The 21044-nt window shown below is 36.9% G+C and overlaps 2 protein-coding genes across 2 annotated transcripts in view; one reads left to right on the top strand and one right to left on the bottom strand.

The window, feature by feature from the left end:
* Nucleotides 1-20367, bottom strand: part of LOC140146827 (SUMO-activating enzyme subunit 2-like) — a 40654-nt gene extending 20287 nt beyond the window's left edge. Inside the window, exons 1-9 of the mRNA XM_072168706.1 lie at nucleotides 20194-20367; nucleotides 13415-13498; nucleotides 11476-11546; nucleotides 6738-6802; nucleotides 4655-4755; nucleotides 4055-4176; nucleotides 2152-2350; nucleotides 1210-1309; nucleotides 60-199 (exon numbers count right to left, since the gene is read on the bottom strand). Coding sequence (XP_072024807.1) covers nucleotides 60-199; nucleotides 1210-1309; nucleotides 2152-2350; nucleotides 4055-4176; nucleotides 4655-4755; nucleotides 6738-6802; nucleotides 11476-11546; nucleotides 13415-13498; nucleotides 20194-20337 — 1026 coding nt within the window. The 5' untranslated portion in view covers nucleotides 20338-20367. The remainder of the gene's footprint in view (nucleotides 1-59; nucleotides 200-1209; nucleotides 1310-2151; nucleotides 2351-4054; nucleotides 4177-4654; nucleotides 4756-6737; nucleotides 6803-11475; nucleotides 11547-13414; nucleotides 13499-20193) is intronic.
* Nucleotides 20368-20638: 271 nt separating this feature from the next.
* LOC140146826 (HAUS augmin-like complex subunit 4) overlaps nucleotides 20639-21044 on the top strand; it is a 77452-nt gene continuing 77046 nt past the window's right edge. The window contains exon 1 of the mRNA XM_072168705.1: nucleotides 20639-20703. Within this exon, the coding sequence (XP_072024806.1) occupies nucleotides 20658-20703 (46 nt within the window). The 5' untranslated portion in view covers nucleotides 20639-20657. The remainder of the gene's footprint in view (nucleotides 20704-21044) is intronic.

Below are 21044 nucleotides of genomic sequence, written 5' to 3'. Positions count from 1 at the left end.
AACAGACTGGTTCCAGTGTTTCCACTGGAAAATCCCATGCCTGGTAAGGATTTACTCACCTTATCCCAAGCTAATTCACCTCTCTGTCTATACTGTTGTTTTAGACTCTCCAGACTGTCTTTGAAATGACTCACACATTCCTGCATATCCCACAGTCTTTGGTCCTTGATCAATGAGGCTGCATCAGTCTGGTTAGATTCTATGGAAACACACCATCAAGATATATGTTACAAAAAAACACTGCAAGTAACTTGTACATTCCTTGGCTTAGGGAGATGAAAAAGATACATCAGCAAATACCAAAATGTTTTAATCAAAGATATTGGGAATTGGGATTGCCATCCATTATAGGGCTGGATAGCTGAGATGGTAGGAGCACTATTCTCGCAAACCAATGGTCGCCAGTTGAATCCCGCTTCAGCCAAATTTTTCTTTGCTCCCCTTCTTTATTTCATATTACTATCTTGTTAGTTTCTCTATATGAGTCTGATGAGTATGAGTAAAGCCACAATTTCTCTGTGATACGGAAAAACGGACAAATTCACAGAATTTGGGGTTTGCTCACGGAAATTTGAAAATACCACAAAATAGTGAAAAAATTTGTAAATGTCTAACTTTTGTGTTGATCTGCAAAAAAACCAAAGAAAAGTGATTATTTAGTAGTAATCAACCATTAGACAATCCATTATAGCATTAGTTAGGCTTATAATGATGCAAGATGCTAGCCATACTTCAGTAAAAGGTGCTTTATGGTGGAAAACGGAAAATCACGGAAATCGTCCAATTGTAACACAGATTTTAAATTTTGTAACACAGAGAAATCGTGGCTTTAAGTATGGGAAATGAGTCAGATGTCGCTAATATTGATTTTGAGATATTGGCAAAGAAAGCGTAAAATTCTTTTGTTTTTATATTGTTTTCAACGATTGATAAATTAATGTAACTTTGCAAAGAAAAGTCATATCAGCATGGAGTTTTCAGTTTCTGAAAGTTTTAAATGTCCTCTTTAGAAATATTGGGAAAATTCATTTTCGCCCTTTGTCGACACATGACTCATTCCCATAAATTGAATAGCCCATTTTGGAGCAGACAACCTTGAATGGGTGACTCCATTTCAAAATTCACACTCCCTGTGTGGAAGATGAAGGTCATGTCTTCCACAGAGGGTTATGGATTTCAACTGAAATAGCCCAATGCAGTGTCACTCACCTGATTGTGGCAAATTGTCCCAGTCTAGAGGAGTTGGAGGTCTTCGCTTCTTCCACAATTTATCCATTGAGAGAAGATACTTCACATCATCATGAAACAACTGTGAGACACACAAGGAAAATATATATAAAGGATTCAATGTTAGGAGTCAAAGATGCCAATTAGGTCCGATTTCTCAAAGCTTGGCCAGTGGTCAGGTTTCCCAAGCCACAAGGCTAGCCCTAAAAATGTGATCCATTTTATTGATTTATCTTTCTAGGTGATGTTCAATGTGAAATTGTAAGCACTGGTATATAGGACTAAATGGGCTTAAACCTGATGTCTAAGAAGCCTGATCACTAGCCATGCTTCAAGAAACTGACCCTTAAGAGTTCCTGTTTAGGCAATATGTTACACTAACTGATCCTAGTATGCTATTAATTAAAAATCTGAGCGGCATTTCGACTGCAAATCTGAATTGTTAACACATGTTTCCTGGCGTTAAGAAAATACCGAGTGCAACTTGACTGCATAGGACATACACGCAGGTTTGCGCAAAGCTGCAGGATACAAATCATGTGCATCATCACAATTTTTTGCATTCGCACACGTTTCCCTGCCAATTCTCAGCTGTCTTGAGCTATGTGACTTTTTAGAGTTGGAAAGAGTGAAATAGTGATTTTTAAATCAAGAAAAAATTGGAAGGTATATCAAAAAGTTGTTTTTTATCAGTTTCTAGTGATAAAATACATCTTAGTGTTAATAAGTATCAAAAAATCTTTTGAGATTGGCTAAACATGGGTCGATTGTCAAGAAACAAACATATTTGCAAGATCTGGATGTGCTCTGTTCACTGAGGTACTTTTTGTCACTATCGATTGCACTTGATAGCAAATCAGTACAGAAAATTGAAATGGAAGAAATGCATTGTGGGAAGTGAAAGATGTCTTCTCTGCTTGATACCTTCTTAAATAGTTTCTGTGGGTTATAATCCGTAGACTCTGCCCAAGTCCTTGTGGATGTTCTCTCCACGCCACCAGCTGCATTATCATTAGTGGAAGCTGTTGAAGTGGCTGCTGATTGGCCAGCATCTCCCGCTGCCTCTGGGTCGGCTGTGTCTGGAGATACGTCCTGGTCTGGGTCTTCTTCACCAAATAACTGGCTGTAATCAAATGGGAATATAAGTAAGCTGGTTTAGGAAAATGTCCTGCACCAACAAAACCCGGAACAAGTCGCCAGACATGTTTTTGAGTAAAATAGGCCTTTAAAGATGACATTCCCATAAAAAATCAAATTTTGGAATTCTTAATTTCATAGTATTTGATTGCGGGACTAAGTGGACTTCCTAATCCTTGAAAGTACTTATTAAAAAGAGGTTTATTTAAGGAGGCTGTGTACTCTCAGACATGCATGTAGTAAAAGTGCAATAACTTTATAATTATTCGCGCAAGACATATAAAAGTATACATTTTTATGAAGGCAAGACATCAATAAAATCTTAATATACATACAGATTTGGGGTAAAAACAACAATTCTGAAGAAAATCACAAAAAAGTGAGTTTTTGGCAATATTTGTTAGGTACATCATAACAAAAAAACACTCTTTCCAAAATATTTTATTTTGTTTTTAGATCAATCTTGAGGCTCCATTCCAAAATCGTTTTTTTTTTGTTTTTTTGATATTGGCCTTATTTTTTGAGATATTGACCATATAAGGCATCAAACTGAACTTTTTAAAATTCACAAAGACCTATTTGCACAAAATGATGCCTAAAATCGGAAATAGACCAAAATATAAAAAAATGAGAAAACCGTTTCTTGAGTCGATCATGCTTTTTACAATGATCATATTTGCTTACCTATAGATGCTCTATTTATTGAGTTATCGTGTACCTAAATCGTCATTTTACCGAGAAAATGAATATTGAAATAATGGCCGTTGAAGTTAAAGTGGTCACATTTTGCACTTTCATCGAATCTCACAGGAGAATGCGGCAGTTTTCGTTTTTGTATCTTATATTACGTGAACATCGGGTAAATCCACAGCCCCTTGAGAAGTTTGAGCGAAATCCATTCATAACTTGACATTGAAATAGGGGAAAGAACTTGAAAAAACCAACATTTTATTAGCTAAAACAGAGCCATTTGACCACTAGGTTTTTGTGAAATCAGTGCTTCCGTGGTGTTTCCATAAGATGCGCCGCGCATGCAGACAAGCGTCGCATATTTGTGTGTTAACAAATTGCGCGATACGCAACGCGATGCGTTGTTGCGCGCGTGTACTCTGCTGGTTCAACAAAGATTTTCTTTCCTTTTCAATTTCAGACACGAGTGGAATAGTGAAATAAAATCCTTAAAATATTGCAGTTGGAGTTTACAAATCTGGATTTTCATTCCTTGTAGTTATAAAAAACATAACAAAGTACAAACATATCAAATTTTGCGAAAGAAACAATGTCTAGAGTACACAGCCGCGTTAATCAATAAATAACAGTTGAACTATTATAATTACTATTCAATCCTGTATATATGCATATATGTAACTATCCATCTTCGTCAATATGGGATTATACTGGAGCTGAACCATAATGACTTTTGTCCACCCCAATCCAATATTGATTTTCTAATGTCGCATCATTTTTCTTTTTTATTTGCGGATTTGTAGAGTCCTTGGACCAAAAGCCACTTGCTTTCTTGAATGACACAAAAAGTTTTGGGTGTTACAATTGCCCAAAGGGGTTGTAGAGGAAATAGCTACCAAAATGCAGGGTAGAAATTTTTGTCACACACACCCCTACACACAAGAGCTCATTTCATAGTCTCCTCTTGAACTTTATTCGGCAGGAACAAAAATCATTCACTTACTTGAATAAGTGTTTTGCCCATACAATACAATGTATAGGTTCAGATGGTGTGTTTCTAATAGTACAACCAGGGAAGGTCTTCTGAGTTGGTTTTGGTTGACACTCGTAACATTCTGTCAGACCCTGAAATAAACAATACACATACAAATGGGCTATTCTAGTTGAAATCCATACACCCCTAAGACAGGACCTAATTTCCCAAACAGATGCTTTATCTTTGTAATTTCCTAGACTACAATTATGCCATAAAAAACCGTTGAGGACAAAAACCTGAGTGTTTCGGATTGTAGGCATGATAGGCCAAATACACCCAGGTGTCTCACACACCAATTTTGTCTCCCTTTTCCTAAATACATCTAAATGTCTCCCAAATACACAATTTTATCTCCCAAATACAGCCAAATGTCTCACAAATCATTTAGAATTATTTCACGCTATGGAGACAACAAAACCCAAATATAAAGAAATTTTGGCTCCCAAATGTCTCCTAAATATAACCAAATGTCTCCCAATTACATCCAAATGTCTCCCAAATACATCCAAATGTCTCCCAAATCATTTAGAATTGTTTCACACTGTGGAGGCAAGTTTTACTTCTTACCTTTTTGATGACCGTGACTTGTCCAAGATAACCAGCAGTGCCACTTTCTACAAGAGGGACATCAGCCGCTAGACACATTCTGTTCACATGGTTCCTAGCAGCTAAACACAAATAAAATATAAATCAGTCAAGTTAGTTCAATTGCTAAGGCACTGCAACCAAATATCAACCGTCCTCGCTGCTTCAATACCTCCTATTAATGAACTATTCACTCCATTTTGTTCGAAACTTATAGTTATATAAAGGCGGCAAAAATAAGACTCAGAGCACCGTGTCATCGGGTGATACCACTCGCTTGGCAGTTCCCAAAGAAAGTATCACTGCCTTTGGTGAAAAGCAATTTCACATCATTGCTGCCCAAGCCTGGAATGAACCATTGCAATCAGATCAGCTCCATCCATTGATTCTTTCAAGAGACTGTTGAAATCATATTTATTCTGATGTATTTTGTATTATGTATTATGTTTTATGATATTTGTACACGCTATGGTACTTTTGTGTATAGCGTTCTAAATGCAGTGTATTGTTATTATTATTATTAAAGGCGTGTATGGATATAGAATAGCATGCATGCAGTTGGGCGCAATGCTTACGCTAGTCATCAGTTGCTTAATGTGTGACTGGCGCACGCTTATGTGATTTTACGCGAGCGTGAGTTGGGACTTTATGGACTCGCACAGTAATTTCCACCTTATATAAGCCGAACAAACTATAATTAAAGATGGGTGACCTGATCGACAGCCTCATCCTCCACACTTCTTCCTATCACAATGGAATATCAGAAGAAAGGTTATATTTTTCTCATAATCCTGGTGAAATTTATTCTGTTTGGATGTTAGAATCGAAAAAATGATAGCCTCATCCCCAATTATGAGTTACCACACATACCGCTCTATGGGCCGTTGCGAAACAGGTTTTACTTCTAATATCAAATGTAGTGCAATTTACCTCAAAACTTGGGAATTAGATTTAAATTATTTTGACATAGGCCTCATTGTGATTACAAAACACAATACGAAAAAAAATCTCCTTTAATCACAACTAATGGTCAAATCTTAGAAGTCAATATATTAACTGCAAGTACCATAAAGATTCGCCTGTTGGTGCACATGGGCTTCTTTGCTTTAGGGTAAATTTCACATGTATACATAGAGCTCCTTCCTCTGGAAATCCAAATGAGAATTACGGCTCGAAGCCCTTATTTGCTGGTGGGATTTTTACGGGAGGGCACTTTTAATTTGAGCCTAAAATTCCAGTTATTTCTTGGGAGCCCATATTTGCAATTAGGCAAATCTTAACAGTATTAAATGTTATCCCAATCCACAACATCCAATTATATTATTTAAAATTGATAGTTCATAAATTATATGAACCGACCAAACATCCACAGTCAATTGAAAGATGAAACAAATTTGGCTCTATTTAAGGGTGGGCATCGCCAGGTTTTCCATGTCGCGATATCGTGGCAAAATTTATCATAATATTGATCATATCGTAATAAATTTTAAGATGCAAACAAATTGTAGTAATTATGTCATTTTCGATCACAAGTGCTTCATTACATTTTAGGTAAAATTTGACTACAAATATTATTGCCAAATTGGCGAATTTATTCAGTTTTCATTTGGGAGTTGTTGATTCCATAGTTTATCGTGGGGTCATCGATTTAGCAATGAGAGTTATTGCATCGCGGTAATTAATACTTTCTCACAACATTGCCGCCTAGCGCGATATTACACACCCTTGGCTCGTAATCCCCACTAGTCTACACTCTGGTTCATGATGCATGATGGTACAAGTACAGCTTGAAAAATAAGCTTGATATGTCATTCAAATACACCCAAATTTCTTCCAAATACACCCAAATGTCAAAATACACCCAAATGACTTCCAAATACACCCAAATGTTTTCCAAATACACCCAAATGCCTCCCAAATGTCTCCCAAATACACTCAAATGTCTTCCAAATACATCCACATATCTCCCAAATACACCGTCTCCCAAACATACACACATGCCTTCCAAATACACCCATATGTCGCCCAAATACACCCAAATGTCTCCCAAAAATTTAGTACTCACCTCTATTATCCAGTGCGTTCATGACGATATTGAATTGTCTGAAGAACTCACGATTATATTCTGGACTGAAAGAAGAATTAGCATTAAACCTTGGTGTAGATTATTCATCCAGAAGTTCAAAACATTATTTTGTAAATTAAATCTAATACTGGAACTAAAATTTGCAACTTACTTTGCTATGTTGCGTCCGAAAGCAATCAGACTTGCGTCAGGCATCTGATTGTGATGTTGTGACATCAGATGTGGTGACGTCGTAGTTTAAAAAATATTTTAATCCATTTACGTCATGCATGACTCATAATAGGTCCAGCTCTGTCCTCAGTGTTGCAATCAGAGTGTCTGTCGCCTCTCATAATAGTACTTTTTCATGTATAACAGGCTATTTCAGTTTAAGTATTTATTACTGTACACCTGGAAGACATGATATTTACCTCTTACATCTAGGGGGTGTAGATTTCAAATGGACTCAGGTAAACCCCATTTGAAATTAACACTCCCTGTGTGGAAGATTAAAATCATGTTGGATTTCAAATAGCCTATTTTAACCCTCTGGACACTACTGGTCATCTAACAGCATTTCTGATTGGTTGATAACTTAAAATGCTCATTTCAATTGCCAATTATGACTAGGCTTTTAACTATTTATGGTCAAACTTGCATTTGCAGATGATCTTATTAATACCCTCCTTGATTTAGTCCAAGAAAATTGACGTTTAACCTAGAACTAATTGCAACCAAAGGTTTTTTAGCACAATGCATTTTGTTAATGTACCCAAAATGACATACTAAAAGTCCAAAAAAATCCGAGTTGCGGAAATATGTCTAATTTGCATAAATTCAAAATGGCCGCCATTGTGATATATTATGGTTCTGACACCCATGTTTTCAAAGGCTATAAGTCCAAATATGACAGTAAGAGTAATAAGGGATGTGTGGTTTATGCCAAATTTGCATAAATTCAAAATGGCCGCCATTTTGATGGATCTTTCTATATTTTGGGATCTGGAGTTAGTTAAAGAAAAATTATCTGTCTAGTATCAATGTTTGTCAGGGCGATGAATGTAATGAATGTAAATATAACAGTATAATCATTTGGGACATTAGGATAAGGTCTTACTGGCAAAATCCAAAATGGCCGCCAAATGGAAACTTTGAATCCCTACTGTTTAATGCATCATAATTTTGCTCATTAAAGTGCGTGTAATTTGATACTCACACTGAATGGTTTGACTTTATGCAAAAACATCCCGTAACAGTCCTAAGAACTGGAATCGTTTTCTGCAAGTTCAACTTCCGGCCGTGTGGAATTGGCACATGATATACTATAGCATAAGACATGCTCTAATGAGACAATGAGACATGCATAAGACATGTTTAATACTGTATGTTCTCATCAAAATCATAGTGTAAACAAATTTAGTTTTAGAGCAATATCTAATGAATTTGTTCTTAAACAAATAAGTAAAATGCAAAATTGTAAATCATCAGGATTAGATCCATTCAATGTAAGGTTATTAAAGTTGGCTGCGCCTTTCATCTCAAAATGCCTTGTTCATATTTGCAACATGTCTTTGAATGGGTCTACTTTTCCTGATGCATGGAAGAAGGCTAAAGTAACTCCAATATTTAAATCGGGTGATAAAACTAATGTTAGTAGCTATAGACCTATCTCTGTATTACCAATTGTATCAAAGATCATTGAAAGAGCTGTTCATGATCAATTATATGAATATATGAGTAATGTAGGACTATTATCAAATGCTCAATCAGGATTTCGTCCGAATCATTCCACAACAACAACCCTTCTAGATGTTCAAGATTACATTTTAAAGAATATGGATACAGGTTATGCTACAGGCGTTTTATTTATAGACTTAAAGAAAGCATTTGATACTGTAAATCATGATATTCTGATTAGGAAACTTAAACAATATGGGGTATGTGGGGATGAATTATTATGGTTTAAATCATACTTAAACAACAGAGAACAAACTGTTAATGTTAACGCAACTTTTTCTGACTTTAGGCCAATTGATATTGGTATTCCTCAGGGCTCAATTTTAGTTTCTTTACTGTTTATAATTTTTGTTAACTGTTTACCTAATGCTGTGTCTGAATGTAAAACTGTAATGTATGCAGATGATACCTCTTTAATGTGTAAAGCTAAAAATGAATCTGATCTTAAAATTCAAATGGAGTCATGTCTAAGTAGGGTAGCTGAATGGTTCAAAGTAAACAAACTCACTTTAAACGTTGAAAAGACTAAGTTTATGATCTTTGGTACAAACAAAATGCTTGAAAAGTTCAACAATGTACATTTAATATATAACAACAATGATATTGAAAGAGTAGATGAGTTTAAATATCTAGGTGTGAAATTTGATAGCAAGCTGTCTTGGTCAGCTCATGTCGATAATGTTAGTAAAACTATTTCCAAAAGAACTGGCATAATAAAACGTATTAAATATTTCCTTCCATACAAAACCACTGTAATGTTATCCAATGCTCTTGTTATTCCCCACTTTGATTATGGAAGCATGGTCTGGTCAAATTTTAGCGTAGAGTACCATAATAGGCTTCAGGTACTTCATAATAATTTAGCTAGAATAATTCTCTCAGCAGATATAAGGACACCTACTAATGATTTAATGAATACATTGCAGTGGGTTAAACTTGATCAAAGATGGCATAATACTCTATTAATGACTGTTTTCAAATGTTTAAAGAATGAATATCCATCATACTTATCTTCTCAATTTGATTTTGTTCATGATAACCATAATCATATAACTAGAAATCATACTTCTAATACATTGATTGTACCAACATTTAAATCAAATTCAGGTCAACGTACTTTTCATGTCAGGGCAGCCTATGCATGGAATTCTTTGCCACCGACAGTAAGAGCTCAGATGGAAAATATGATTTTAGGGCAATTTCAATCAAAAATTAAAGAAATTTAGGCCTGTCTTTATCTATATTTTATTCACTTACTTGCTTGATTTTTTATATATAAATATAATTATTGTATTTCTGTATTTTGAATCATGGTATTTATAATTATCTTGTAGTTGATGATACCATTATACTTATTTGTAATATATTGTAAATACATTGTAAATACTGTATGATACTTTGTAAATATTGTGTATCGTAATATATTTTGTTGCTATATAACATGTATGATGTATCAATGAGGGCCTGCTTGAAAAGCAGTGCTTGTCACTGAAGCAGTATAACCCTCAATAAAGAAAGAATAAATAATAATAATAATAATGTACTGAGTGCCAGAGCACCGACGTGTTGAACAGTCTGTCTTGCATCCACATTTGATGACCTCCGAAAGTTCTTGTGGTGCAGGTTTTTGGTACTGGTCAGTGAGTTATGAGACATATTTTCTATTTTGTACATTCCAACCTCAGTCTTCTGGTGAAAGACCTGTTGACTGCTCTTTCCACTCAATAATCTGGTAGTACACAAGAAGACTGGTATTTTACTGCTGACGATGTTGCTGGCAATGATTGAGCCTCTACTGGGATGGGGCAAGATGCAACCTTAGCACAAAATTATCTGTATATAAGTTCACCCAGGCTTGCTGTTATGCTTCCCTCATATAATGACACGAAAACCTTCTCTCCAGTTCTGGCAATGTCAGCTTTCTCGTCCTGAGTTTAGTGTGTTAAACAGGTCCGCTTGTTCTTCAGAGCAAGCTCTTTGCCCAAATACCCATGAAGTGGAATTGCAACTCAAAAAGGCATGGACAAATAGTATTGTCCGACTTACGTTTGTAACCGATGTTGTTTTCAGCTGCTTAATGTCCCACAATCTCTTTTTTGCAGTTGACTTTGCTTCAGGTTCCATGTATAATATATGCTTTTGCCGTTCACCTCAACATGGTAGATAAGAAGCACCAACAGATCGGTGTAATCACCTACGAGGACGGTATCTGTTGACTTTGCAGACTTCACAGCAGTCTTGACTATCAGAAGATCAGCTTCCCCTCTTGCATGGATTATCATGCAACCACCTTTCTCCAGTTTCTCACTGAGATGGTTTATTAATCATTGCTTGTTAATGCACCATGTCTTCATTAAACTGTATTACATTCCTTAAGCTCCTCCGTACCGTCGGAGATGTGTGTCATCCCTGATGATAGGTTGGTCAAAAACAATTGTGGAACTAGCATATCTCATACATGTAGTCGACATACACCTGACATGCCTTGCTGTAACTAATTTGACCATGTCCATGTGGTCATGTATTCGGTGCAAAAGTGCCATTTTGGATTATGCATATCGGACCTGAATCAAGGGCTCCAGATGTAGTGAAAAATGCATTAAAATGGTGGCCATTTTGAATTTATGCAAATTAGGGTTGAACCCAACACTCCATGTTAATTATAATGTTATATGTGTATTCATAGCCCTTGTAGGTGAAGCCACCAAAATTTTTCTTTTATGAGCCGCAGATCTCGAGATATGGTCGAAACTCCATCCAATGTCGGCCATTTTGAATTTATGCAAATTAGGCATATTTCCGCAACTTGGATTTTTTTGGACTTTTAGTATGTCACAAAGGGTACTTCACTGAAATGCATTGTGAAGAAAAACCTTTGGTTGCAATTAGTTCTAGGTTAAGCCAAAAAATCCATTATCTTTCTTAGACTAATTGGTTCAAAATTGGACACAATTTTCATTTTGGCCAATCGGCAGGTAGTTCTCATGGGGTTAATACTTACTTAGTAACACTGTCATGTCTAGCTTCTATTTTGGCTTTCGGGTTAAACATTTGAGCACTCTCCTTGGCAACCTGAAAGGGAAGTTTGCGTAGAGACAAGATAAAGGGAACGGTTTACTGCATCACATTAATTCCAAGTTGGTTAACACTCAATACTGCTATCCTGGGGTACAGTTTCATAACATAAAGCAGGTATTATATTAGCAGATCTATATGTCTTATGAGGTAGTATCACAGCCAGTAAGAGTGCATAGTTCTTGTGGCGGCGCTGGGGGGGGGGGGGGGCAAGGAGGGCATTTTCCCCCCAAATATTTTTCTTGCATCCCCAGTTTGCCCCTCCCCCATCTTTTGAGGCAAAACCCAAAATTACGTAAATTTCCACTTTTTGCGGCAATTTTGTTTAAAATTTGTTTGACTTTTCCCCCCATAAAATTCACTTTGGCCCCCCCCCCCATGTCCCCCGAAAAAAATTCATGGTGCCGCCACTGTTTATATTTATATGGTATCTTAAGTCTTTGGACACTTTTTTCTCAGGCACTGCAGTTTCTGGATGGGAGCGGTTCTCGTTCTTAACTTATAATCATTGTGAGATGAGTTATGAATTTCAAAAGGGGCTATGAAGTAGACTACAATCAACACAGGTAAGAAAGTACTGCGAAAATAAAATGCCCTGCAATGTTCTTATAGGTCTACAATGTATCATGTACAAAAACTCAAAATTGTGGATTTATTTTAATGACAAGTGAAGTACAGTAGTTACATGTCTCCCAAATACACACAAATATCTCCCAAATACACACAAATGTTTCCCAAATGTATCCCTAATATCTCCCAAATACACCCACTGTTACAGTCCTTATCTGCAATTTAGATTTGCCCCATGTTTCTTGTGAAATAGGAGCTGTGATGTAGTTTAAAATCGGCAAAAATTATGTGACCGAAATATCTCCCAAATACACCCAAATGTCTCCAAATACCACAGTATTTGAGAAAGAGAACCGGGACTCCCTATACCGCTACGTACAATCGCGCCGTCAGCTATGGGGAGAAAACTGGGAGTATTCAGGTCCTTGCCGAAGGTGCACGAAGACGAATGAAAACAACTCCGAGTCTCATCTTAGGCGTCTTGGTAATCGCATGCAGGTCGCATCAAGAGTGTCTCTAAAATGCGCCCAACATCCATGTCGCGCTTACATGACAACGAATGCCTCAAACGCATTCCGAGGGAAACCGAATACCCCCAATTTTTGCTCCAGGCCTGTATCAAGATGGCGGTCGAGTCCCTTCTCCTTCTCTAATTCTGTGCCAAATACACCAAAATATCTTCCAAAATACATCCAAATGTCTCTCAAATACACTGAAATGTCTCCCAAGTACACCCAAATGTTTCCTAAATACACCCAAATGTTTCCTAACTACACCCAAATGTTTCCTAAATACACCCAAATGTTTCCTAAATACACCCAAATGTTTCCTAATTACACCCAAATGTTTCTGAAATTCACCCAGATGTCTCCCTAAAATCTCCCAAATATACATGTCTCCCAATTAAGGTGGTACTACATGTACACCCTCTGATAAATTTTGTGACTAATTTTGCATTTGTCTCAAAAATAACTACACACTGACCAGTAATAAAAGTTATGTATATTATAGGGGCAAGGAATCCAGTTACGTCACTGAAATGTCAATGATTCAAGACAAGTGGTTCATTATATGTTAAAAGAAATGATGTACATTCTAGCGGTACCTCTTTTCTTATCATAAATAACGTGCCGCTTGTCTTGAGTCACTGAAATTCCAGTGTAGTAACTGGATTCCTTGCCCTATAATATACAAAATTTTGTTACCACTACCAGTGTGTTATTATTTGTTGAGAAAAATGCAAAAATAGTCACAAATTTACAAGGGGTGCAAGTACACCCAAATGCAGTCCTTACCTGCGATTTAGATTTGCCCACATGTTTCTTGTGAAATAGGAATTGTCTGTTGAGATTACTAACATCAATGGTGTCAAGATCAATCTGCAGAAATAACAACAAAGTCATACAATTAATCATGTGTCTGCTGAGATTACTAACGTGAATGATGTTCAGATCACAAGTGGCGTACAGGGCGCCAGGTAACCTCTGTGATTTTCTTGTCAACCTAACCCCCCAATTAGATGTCGAAGTCAAATTGACAGGATAGCTGTCAACAGATTACTGTGTGAGTCGGCCAAGCTAGGTTACCTGGCGCCTTGTAGTCGCTTCTTCCAGATCAATCTACTGAAGTACAAAACAACAGATTCATACTTACAAATTACAATTAATCCAATCTGTACGTGTGTAATGTCACGGCAGAAAGCTGAATCTTGGTCAGTGATCAAGTTACCCCGGAAGTTACATCGATAGGAATTGCTTTATTCCGTGATTGGAAGTAACTTGATTTTTGACCAAGATTCTGATCGCTGCACTGTCATGACTGTAAGTTGAGATTACTAACGTTACCAATGAATGGTATTGCACCGGAAAATGTGCGATTTTTAAGAGCAAATTTCACACGGCAGTTTTGCCACTTGTAACTTGCATGCTTGTGTTAGTACTGCAGAGTGTGTGTTATAAAATTATTTATTAAACTGTTACTGCCTGAACTGACACGGCCCCCGGACAATACCGGAGGACTTGCACTGTCACGGCCCTGATTTGGTAAAACGGTTGAAATTTGGACATTTTGAGATATCTTGGGTAATGTGAGGGCGCTCTTTCTATTGGTGACATTCTCAAATCACCGCCATGCTTCATTCTGAAGATAGCAGAACCTATCTTGACACTTTTTGTCACTTTTCGTATATTTAATGTGGTAAAATGAGTTATCTCAAAGTTAGATCATTTTACCACATTAGCCAAACAAGACCCTTTCATGCTTTAGAGAGCGTCAGATAAACCCTAAGGCGCGAGAAAGTCGATTCCGAGTTTATCGTCCCCCGCCCGTGTCACTTTTTGGAAACCAAAAATACCCGCATCAAATTTTCAAAAATGCCAAAATAATTCATTATTTTCAAAGTATCAGTGTTTTCACCAGTTTTAGCAATTGGAAACATATATTTTTGTTTGTAAAACATATAAATTCATAACTTGAAAGCAAAACCAAGCTCTTTTCTAACTTTTCTACTTCCCTACCTTTCGTGAAAATTTCTTTGTCGCATTTATTTCCATTTTGCAAACATTTGGGAATTACCCGAGTTCTGTGGCCGGCTACCGTTTGTCTTCCTGTTCGTCTTGTGTATCATGAATTTTCTTTACAAGTACTTGGAGCTTGTTTAGCTCTATCCATACAAAAAAACATGTACACATGTATGAGTTTGGCTTTAAATCAACACACATTTTAGGTCAATAATGAAATCTGATGAAATAATGAAAATCTCAGAATTGACTTTCATGGGCCTAACGCAATTGATGATGATAACATGGCAAAACAACCTAGATCTCAAGATAGATCATTTTACCAAATTAATGAGTCTCGCTATGTTTATTTTTGTTACGAGGTAAAACTTCCTAAAAATGGTTGTCATTTCAAAATTACTCAACCAAATTAGCCAAATAAAATATTTTTATATTTTCTAAGATATTAGATGTGTTTAATGATTATTTTATTCAAAAGAAAAACGTCAAGTGCTCAAACTTCTCGAAACAGCGATTTTCAAAATTTTTTACCAAATCTGGGCCGTTTAAATCTCTCGGTCGGGCCACATCACATCCATTTTTGAATGCATATTGGAGTGAAAACAACTTATCACATATTTTTATTTGCAGAGAATCGAACCTAGCACAATAGTGTGATAGCTTGTGATACACTCAGAGTTCAGTGAATCTGAATGTTGTTTTCACTCCAGCTATGCTATATTCAATATTGTCAGCCGGTTCATGGGCATGGCCGGATGTCCGACCGACAGAATATGTAGAGTTTAGCTCTTCACCGTGCAACCCAAATTTTCTCAGCAGTTTTAGTGAATTGGCTTAAATATTATACAACTTTTGCCTTTTGGTTGTTTCTTTGCATGTTTCACATGTTTCATTTTACATTTTTTATTCCCTCCCGTGAATTAGAACTTTTAAATGTCTCACACTGAGTATCTTTCGTCTCATTTTACTTTCACTCATTCTACACATTCTAAATGTAAGGGGTCAGTCTCAAAACAGTTTGGTTGTGGAAAGAAAACTTTCCTTTACAGATCTTCAGTTGCTTGGAACAATCTTCCTCCAAATCTTCGTATCAATTTTAATTCAATGAGTTTGGGTGGATTCAAAAATGCAATTGGTCTGTAAGTTTTGTATTTATATTTTGAGCTCATTATCTATGCCCGTGCAACGGGGCATAGATATTGTATTTGTTCTGTTTAGTTTTCTCCTTTGCCTGCTCCTTCTCCTCCTTCTTCTCACGCTTCCTTTGCACGCCTCTAGCTCAGGAACTAAAGTAGCCTCGGGGCCCATACTTGGTACAATGATGGCCCATGACGCCTAAAAATTTCCTAGGGTACCCATAACCCCAGAGGTCAAAGGTCATGGGCTACAGGGGGCAATATGTGTAAAATTTCAAACAGCTCTAACTCAAGAACTATAGCGCCCTCAGGGTTCATACTTAGTATAATGATGACCCATGACCCCTAAATGTATCCTATGGTAGCCACGACCCCAGAGGTCAAAGGTCATAGGCTACAGGGAGAAATGTGTAAATTTTTAAAACAGCTTATGCTCATGAACTATAGCGCCCTCAGGGTTCATACTTGGCACAATGATGGCCCATGACCCTTAGATATTTTCTGCAGTAACATCGACCCCAGAGGTCAAATGTCATGGGCTACAGTGAGCAATATGTGTACAATTTCAAACGGCTCTAGCTCAAGAACTACAGCGCCCTCAGGGTTCATACTTGGTAAAATGATGAACCATGACCCTTGATGTATTCTATGCTAGCCGCATCCCCAGAGGTCACAGTCTAAAGGCTTTAAAAAGCAAAATAGGTACGACCATAGTAGTATTTTGTTAGCTACCTGTGTTTGCAATGATAAAGGTCTGAATCGTACATCAAGGAACCTGATCACTTGACAAATGTGTAGGCATTTTGATTTTGGTTCATTGGACCACCTCAAAAGGTTGTCATGATAAAATAAGCGGTGTGGTTGGTTAAGGGTGGGGTATTAGAAATAATGCGGTCCAGTCTTGTGGTGTTTTAGAGAGAGTGAGTCTGATGGGGTATAAGAGAGAGTGAAGGCTTGGTAGAGTATTACAGAGAGTGTGGGCCAGTCTGGTGGCGTTTTAGAGCGAGTGAGCGTCTGGTGGTGTATAAGAGAGAGCGAGGGTCTGGTGGGGTATTAGAGAGAGCGTGGTCCAGTCTGGTGGTGTTTTAGAGAGAGTGAGCGTCTCATGGGGTATACGTAGGCCTGCTAAAAATACGCGATTTTGGAGGCCCAAAAACGTACCCCGATTTTCCAAAAAACGCAAAAATCCGCGATTTCCCACCAAAAACGCAAAATCTAAAAAAAAAAAAAAAAAAAAATTATAAAAATAACTGGTGACAAACGTCCTTAGAATAATTATTATTTTTTTGAAGCCAAATGGGCAACATCAAGTGCTACTCATTTAAAACAATTTGAAAAAAAAAAAAATAAAGAAAATAAAAAAAAAAAAAATAATAAAAAATTGCGTTTAAAAAAATATTTTGCGGTTTAGAGAGTCCCTTGACCTAGAGTGAGGTACTGCAATCATTTGTGGTTGATTTTGAAAAAATTGGAAAAAAGATACAAAAAAAAAAGTTTGTATCCAAATAGGACCGATTTGTAACTTGTGTTCACTGCATAGTCTATTGAAGATATAAAAATGCATTGGTTTTGTACACAAGTCTATATCTTAGATAGATTTTGAAGTGAACACAAGTTACAAATTGGTCCCATTTGGATACAAACTTGTAATTTTTTTTTATCTTTTTTAATTTTTTTTTTTTTTTTGTAATTTTTTTTTAATGATGGTAGCACTTGGTGTTAGGTCCAGGAACTCTCCAAATCCGCGAAAAAAATTAAAATCGCCAAAAAAAAAAAAAAAAAAAAAAAAAAAAAAAATTTTTAGATTTTTTCAAAATGTCAAAAAACGCAATTTGAGCCAAAATACGCAAATTGCGGCGCAAATAACGCAATTGCGTATTCTTAGCAGCCCTAGGTATACGAGAGAGTGAAGGCTTGGTAGGGTATTAGAGAGAGAGTGCATGCCAGTCTGGTGGTGTTTTAGAGCGAGTGAGTGTCTGGTAGCTTCTGGTGGAGTATAAGAGAGAGTGAGGCTCTGGTGGGGTATTAGAGAGAGTGTGGTCCAGTCTGGTGGTGTTTTAGAGAGAGTGTGTGTATAGTGGAGTATAAGAGAGAGTGAAGGCTTGGTGGGGTACCGTATTACAGAGAGTATGGGTCAGTCTGGTGATGTATTAGAGCGAGTGAGTGTCTGATGGAGTCAAGAGAGAGTGAGGGTCTGGTGGGGTATTAGAGAGAGTGTGGTCCAGCCTTGTGGTGTTTCAATGAGAGTGATGGTGGTCTGGTGGAGTATAAGAGAGAGTGAGGGTCTGATGGGGTATAAGAGAGTGTGGTCCAGTCTGGTGGTGTTTTAGAGAGAGTGATGGTCTGATGGGGGTATAAAAGAGTCTGGTGGGGTATTAGAGAGAGTGTGGTCCAGTCTTGTGGTGTTTCAGAGAGAGTGATGGTCTGGTGGAGTATAAGAGAGTGAGGGGTCTGATGGGGTATAAGAGAGAGTGTGGTCCAGTCTGGTGGTGTTTTAGAGAGAGTGGTGGTCTGATGGGGGTATAAAAGAGAGTGAAAGCTTGGTAGGGTATTAGAGAGAGTGTGGGCCAGTTCAGTGTTATGAGCATTACATGTATATCAAATGAAAGCTTAAAACAAGTGCTTTCACATGGTGCTCACCAAGTTTTCGTTTGTGAATAGGGGAAGGGGGTTAGGTGTGGTCACGGGCATAGATATTCGTGTTTGGTAAAACACTTTACTGTGGCATCTAGTTATTGTTGCATTTTGTTTTGTATCATCATGCATGCAGGGTTCGATTTAGAGGGGTTTTACATGCACAAATGCATGTAACTTTGGCTCTGTGCATGTAGAATTTTGCCTGTGCATGCAAAATTTTATGTTATACAGGACACTTCGCCCACAATGCATTTCACCTACACGCAATTTCGCCTACATGCCATTTCGCCTACGTGCCATCTCGCCCCTAATTAGATATATAGCGGCATTGTGGATGTATACGATCAATGCGCACAGGATGTGTGTGTATTCAGACCATACTATCAATGATGTATTCATTAAATCGCCCCCATTGAATGGACGAGAATTAGCCTGGTGACCACGTCCTGGTGTAGTCTTGAGAATAGCCTGGTGTCAATACAATGATGATTGTTTTTAATGATCGTGCTGTGGTGATTTGAAGTTGAGAGCTATAATAATGAATAATAATGGCGGCAATTAGAATAGTAGCTCAGTATTGCGTTTCCGAAATAAGGAAAGTATATAGTGCATCAAAATTTATTAGGCCTACGTGCGTTTTTAGTCTTTTGGACTTTTGCATGTTTTTTTAATTCTTTATTGGGTAATTTGTAATATTCGTCTTTTATATTTCGTTATTTTTTTATTTTTTTTTTGTAATTGGCTGTGTTGCTGTTCTTGGTTCTTGCTAGAATTTGTTATGTTGTTTAATGTTTATTTGTTTTTCTTCGTTTGGATTTATTAAAGCTTTATCTGAGTGGATTTTTGGTTATATTTTCAATTTAGTTTTTTCCTTTAATTAGTGTACTGTTGTTTATGCTTTTCTTTGTTTGGTAAATTAAGTTCTTTGTTTGGGATAGGCCTATAGATGGCTTTTTGCTTGAAATTGTTCTAGTTCTATTTTGGCTCGGTTTGGTTTGGTTATCCTTTTCTTTATTTTGTACTGTTTTGAAGCCTACTAGTACTAGGCCTATATACTGATTTGGTACGATCGTATTGTTTTTTTTTGTTGTAAATTATGGGTTTTTGTTTGTTTTATTTTGTCTGTGGTCGTAGTGTCTTGATCTATACCACCAATTAAAAAAGGTAAGCGGCGTTACATTTTGCCAAAGTCGACTCAAAACAAATGATGATATCTCTGTCAAGCAAGAGGTTATTGTCATGCTTGTGGTATCATTTTATTGCTAAATAAAATGCACTTTCAACCCTATACCGTATTCATTCTAATAAGCGCCCAGCCGGGCGCTTAGCAACTTATTTCTAAGTCATTTTGGGTGGGCGCTTATTTTTTACCTGGTTTACCTAATTTTTTTGGTTATTAGAGACAAATTTATGGTCCTGAGACGTTCTATAGTAGCTTTTCTGATGTATAAAATGTATTGGAACTTGCTAGCTGAATCTTTTTGACATTGTTTGATGAAAGTCAATCTTTGACAAGATGTAACTTGCTACGGAAAGTGCTATGAAAAAAAGGTTTTCAGTTTTGGCTTTGTTTACTCAAGGGCTTTAATTTGATATATAAAATGATGCAGTTTGATGGCAAATTTGAATTCACCTAGCATACCTACATTTGTATTGATGGAATTTCCTGAATAAATAACGAATAAATAAATAATATCATTAAAATATGGGCCAAGGAAGGACAGGTCACAAGGAGAAATAGGTAAGCTTACATCTATACCAAACACCCAGAAGAATACTAACCACAACAATGTCATGGAATCCCGTCAAGACAAGATTTTTTAACAATTCGCAGCCTATTCCACCAGCTCCGACCACCAAAACACGACAAGCATTGACCATTTGCGCTGTGTCTTCCGGCAGAACTCCATGTATACTCGCCGCCATGGTTGAAATAAACTTGTTGTTATCCAATAAGTTAACCAAGCTTTACCATCTGTAAAAATACATAGGTGAACAAAGTGCTCGTTTAATGAATGCCAAGAAGATATGACATAATTTATGCCCTTGTTCACAATTTTGTTACATAAGAATTGAGTAATATTATAAGTTTAGAAAATAACTAAAAAATATACCTTTTGTTTACTTAAAATATTAAATATATAGATTTTTAAGATTTTGTTTTGAGATCAAAGTTATTTTATAACTTCACATTTATTTATCATTTCTAAAGTTTTCATAAGAAAAATTGTGGTGGGAAAATCAAAATGGCGACCTCCACAGAAGGAAGATTTCAAAATGTTGCTATCAAAGGTGAGACGAGACCACATGCCGGGATAGGACACATCGACACGGTTCAGTGAATTTTGAATTGAGCTTTGTCATTTGAAGCAAATCACTTGCACTGTTTATGGGCCCTGTTTATGTTTATTGGGAAGCGCGCGAGGTGATGATGTCATGCATGTAACACTTGCATGCTTGATCATTGACTTTTATCATGTCATGATAATGATTGATGTCCATGTTTTAATACACAACCATTGCAACCATGCAACTAAAGCTGAATTTATACTCAATCGCTTGCTTTTGCAGAAAAGCGATTCTCACGCACGCTCAGTATTTACTTACATTTCCAAAGCGTCGAGCCGATCAAT

Source organism: Amphiura filiformis, chromosome 2 (genome assembly GCF_039555335.1).
Source record: "Amphiura filiformis chromosome 2, Afil_fr2py, whole genome shotgun sequence".
NCBI classification, from domain to species: Eukaryota; Metazoa; Echinodermata; class Ophiuroidea; order Amphilepidida; family Amphiuridae; genus Amphiura; species Amphiura filiformis.
This window is presented reverse-complemented; position numbering and strand designations above follow the sequence as displayed.